Source organism: Trachymyrmex septentrionalis, unplaced genomic scaffold (assembly GCF_001594115.1).
Source record: "Trachymyrmex septentrionalis isolate Tsep2-gDNA-1 unplaced genomic scaffold, Tsep1.0 scaffold82, whole genome shotgun sequence".
Lineage (NCBI taxonomy): Eukaryota > Metazoa > Arthropoda > Insecta > Hymenoptera > Formicidae > Trachymyrmex > Trachymyrmex septentrionalis.
In genome coordinates this window covers 123,241-127,710 of record NW_017306008.1, presented here as the reverse complement: position 1 = coordinate 127,710, position 4,470 = coordinate 123,241, and the positions used below count along the sequence as shown (strand labels likewise).

Below are 4,470 nucleotides of genomic sequence, written 5' to 3'. Positions count from 1 at the left end.
GAAATTGTAATATTAATGTAATGTTACTGTTAGTTGTGAAATTGTAATATTGATGTAATGTTACTATTAGTAATATTAATGTAATGTTACTGTTAGTTCGTATTCCGGGAGACATTATTTAAGAAGCGTTGTCTTCATTATAATATCTCACTCAATAATATAAATGTAATATAACATAACAGTTACATATCTGGAAATAAATACCAATCATGAATGTCAGCTATATTTAAGCTCAACCTTACTTTAATCAATGAGTAGACTTTGGAATGCATCCCATCGTGTTACGAGAGTTTCCTGAACTTTCCGGCGATGACGCGGACGTAATGATCTTCTCTCTTTGCGCCTTTCTCTCTCTCTTTCTCTCTCTCTCTCTCTCTCTCTCTCTCTCGCCTGTTTTTCCTCTGTCTTGCTGTGCACCTATTTACCGAAGCAAGCCACCGCGTTGAGGGAGCACTGCCTCCAGAAGTTCCGTTTGCGCTGCAAGTCATTGACGTTCATCTGATTACGGAGACGTTTCACGATCTGTTTGGTGAATAAGTAATTCATCAGAGCCTTGTCGATGCTGCCGTCGTCATCCACCAGCTGAAACAATTGAAAATCCGGCTATTGTTTTTTTTTTCTTTTCTTTTTTTAAAAGCTAATGCTTTTCTGGATAGATCGGGACGAGTCATAATTTAATTTGCATAATTATGAAATTCTCTTTATAATGTAAAAACAAGAGACTACAATTAAAAGGATAAAATTTGAATGTAAATTAAGGAAAGGTGTCGCAACTCTAGTCCATGTAGGGCCGATTGTTCCATCTTCAGATAAACTATGTGGTAATTTACCTACTGGATAAACAAAAGAGTAAAAGAGAGTAAAGGAACATTGCACGTAAAAGTCGTAGTAATGGTAAGACCATAAAAAGCGATAAATTGATTGGATACTGCGTCGGGACCAAGCATTGTCGCAACCTCTGTGCAAAAGCAACACGAGTGAAACGTCATAATCAAAGCCATGATTATAGGTACAAGTTTTCGTTCCGTCGAAAAATTGCGATTAACGCCTTATCCTTACGATAATCAATCGGAAGACAGTCAGATGACTTATCGCTTGCCTGGTAGCCAATCAATTTATCGCTTTTTATGATCTTACGGTTACAATTAATACTTTTACGTGCAATAGTCCTTAAGACAGTGAGCTAAAGTTTACCGAAAGGTGGAACAACCTAGCCGTAGTCTCGTGTTCTTTTTTTTCTTCTCGATTATATTATGCGATGAAGAGTCTTTAGAAACTATATACGTAGGTTGTAAAGAGTTAAGGGTGTTATTGTATATCCATACAAATTCGCATAGCCGCATAAACGTATGTATAAAGAAAATTATCCAATCACATTTCTCTTATAAAAACGCACATAAAATATGATTGGATAATTTTCTTTATGCATACATTTATGCAGCTATGCAAGTTTGTGTGGATATACCCTTACAGACTATATGTTGATAGTTAAAAAATCGAAATGTCCTCAAAGTAATATTAATGACTTCACCAGACAAAAATTACTTGGATAAAATAAACTTAAACAAGACAATTACAAAAAATTTTACTTAATTTTACTTAATATTGTTAAAAAAATTAAGTTTCCTAGAAAAGGGGCAAAACTGTTTTTCAATTTGATAGAAAATTATTGACTAATCAAATAATATATCGGCAAAGAATACGTTCATAACATGATTAAATGTCATTTTCACTTTTATTTTACAACTCTTAAAAACCATCCTTTTTAAATTATGACGTTTTGAGAATTTTTTATGAAGTTAAATTCATAAAATGTATATAAAATTAAATTCACTTTTGATAGGATAATGTTTATACATAACTTTATATTCACGGCAAACAAGCTTTAAAACGAACAAGTCAAACGCGATCCGCGTAGAACCGACAACGCGCCGCAGTGCGATACGCCACGATTTCAACAGAAAACGTACGTGAGAAACATGATTATCATTAATGCTCTAATAATAAAAAGCGAAAAGTACCCGCTCGTGGCATATTACAAGCGAAGGCGAGTGCGCTTTTTCGTTAGCGCGGCGTAATGGGGCGTAAACTGTCGTCGCGTGTTGAGGTGAAATGAAAAGAGCGAGAGCGAGAGCGAGAGAGAGAGAGAGAGAGAGAGAGAGAGAGAGAGAGAGAGACGTAGGCAAACTGTCGTATTTATTGGCTCCAGTTGGTCATACATGGTTCTATTGACATTTATTTCAACTTTCCCCGTCGCTTTTATTACGCAATTACGTTCCACACATAATTCATGCGAATTCATCCGGGTATAAAGACCGCGAGTTCATTGAGCTTAAAATGAGGATCTTAAATAGAAGTTCGGATTATGAATATCACCTTTTCTTATAGTGTTAATTATTTTTTTCGTTATATTTTCTTTTGATTATTTAATGAAACGACTTCTTCTTCGAAATTCCGTCACTTTTCGAACACACTGTAATGTAGAAATAAAAGCCGGTGTACCGAAAAAATCTTTGGGTACCTAAACGATATAAGGAAGTGAGCCACGAAACGAGCGAGGGAGTGAAATCCTAACAGTAAATTGTAATGTACTACAAGATAACGAGCTCGATATCGTATAATTTTGTATGGAAGTTTTTCTCTCGGATCGTTTCTTTCTTTTTCCTCATGTTCCTGCTCTCTACAAAATTATTGCAGCGCTTTATGCAATTTTATATTAGAAAACTTTCCCGGGTATTCAACTGTTCGCGCGTATTTCTCGGAATATTCGGTTTAAATGTCACACAAGTTTAATTAGTGTATTCGTACACACCTTACGAAAATGTCGAAAATTTTCAAAACCGACTGTGACAGAAATTTATCAATTCTAAAAAAAAATTTTTTTTTCAACTTTCCAAGAAAAAAATTAAATTTTTGGCTAACATTAAAAAATCTCTTTCTTTCTAGGATTGCCTTGATTAAATTCTTAATGTCAAATTATTATACCCAGTTTGAGATGCGAAGCTACAGATAAATCGAGAGAGGGTGTTAAACCCCTGTGCATGCAGATTTAACGTGGGTGAAGGGAGAGCGCCGCAAAAGTCCGATCGTCGACAATTTATCGATTATCGGTTTGCAATCCATAGATTTATTGGCCGCCGTCACTTCCACGCTCTCTTGGTTATTTTTCTTTATTTCTTTCCGTGGTCTTGACTTTTTTTACGGTTTCACGCGATCGTGACGACAAAATTCTTGCCATGAGTGAAAAACGTAGTTATATCTGAAATTCTCTGGTTTTCACTTTTTTTATTTCAGCTTTGAAATAATTCAAAGTTTAATAAAAATATAAGTGGAAACAATTTTTTAACATTTTTAAATCTACTTTGACACGTTTATTGATTACAATTTCAACAACTGTTAGATCGACGAAAATAAATCAATAAATTGAGAGAAATAAACTATTTTCAGTCTTGCAACGCAATCATAAGCAGATCTAGAATAATAATATCCAGGGTTGAGAAAGTTACTTTATAAGTTACTTATATGTTATTTTTTATTGTAGAAATTGAGTACAATACGTTCGGATTTTTATTTTTTATATTATATTATTGTATTTTTTATATTATATTTTATTATTTGCTCCAATTTTGTATTACTATTTCAATTTCTATAAAAATTATATATAAGGTAATCTAAAAGTAACTTATAAATAACTTATGAAATAGCTTTTCCAATCCGGTAATATCACATATTAAATTGATAAGCAATTTAATAATTTTTGATGCTAATAAGCATCTTCGAAGGACAGCAATAATTTGATATTAATCTAAGCATGAGAATTATAAATAATTTAATTTATTGGGAAAAATATTGCCTCATAAACTACAATGATAAATATTCATTGTCACACAAATGAGAGCGTATATATTCAAAGATATATCGATAAAATCTTTTCTCTCTCTCTCTCTCTCTCTCTCTCTCTCTCTCTCTTTGTACTCCTTATTTTTTTATATATCTTTTCTAGCAGGGAACATGAATCTAAATTACATTGAACAAGGTATTACTTTTTATAAAACACGCATTGCACGTCGCGGCGTTGTAATGTTTGCCTATTGAAAGACGGACGATCGATGTTATCTTTTCTTTTCTCCCTTTCTTTCTCGATTCTCTACATTCAAACGAACGTTCATCTCCGTCAGCGTAGTTACCTATGTGCCACGCCACATCCTTATGTATCTCATCATTTGCGATTCAGAACGCGCCGCTCAGTTACGCAACGCGTAATACAATTTCTTCGAACCGTTTCTTTTGCGTGTTGCAAATGAGAAGCTTGGAAAAAAGCATCAACGTTTTTATAAAGCTTCCCATCCGCCCTTTTCCCTCTCTATTATATCGTGTCGCTCATTGTCGTTTTGTAAAGCCAATCATATTAACGATTGCTAATTGAATTGTGATTGACGATTACTTTTCTACCAAGCAGAGCAACTTCCG

General features: G+C 33.9%; 1 protein-coding gene across 1 annotated transcript in view; it reads right to left on the bottom strand.

Moving 5' to 3' along the window:
- Positions 1-363: 363 nt before the first annotated feature.
- The window catches only part of LOC108754903 (allatostatin C-like), a 22,003-nt gene continuing 17,896 nt past the window's right edge, over positions 364-4,470 (bottom strand). Inside the window, exon 3 of the mRNA XM_018497563.1 lies at positions 364-582. Coding sequence (XP_018353065.1) covers positions 418-582 — 165 coding nt within the window. The 3' untranslated portion in view covers positions 364-417. The remainder of the gene's footprint in view (positions 583-4,470) is intronic.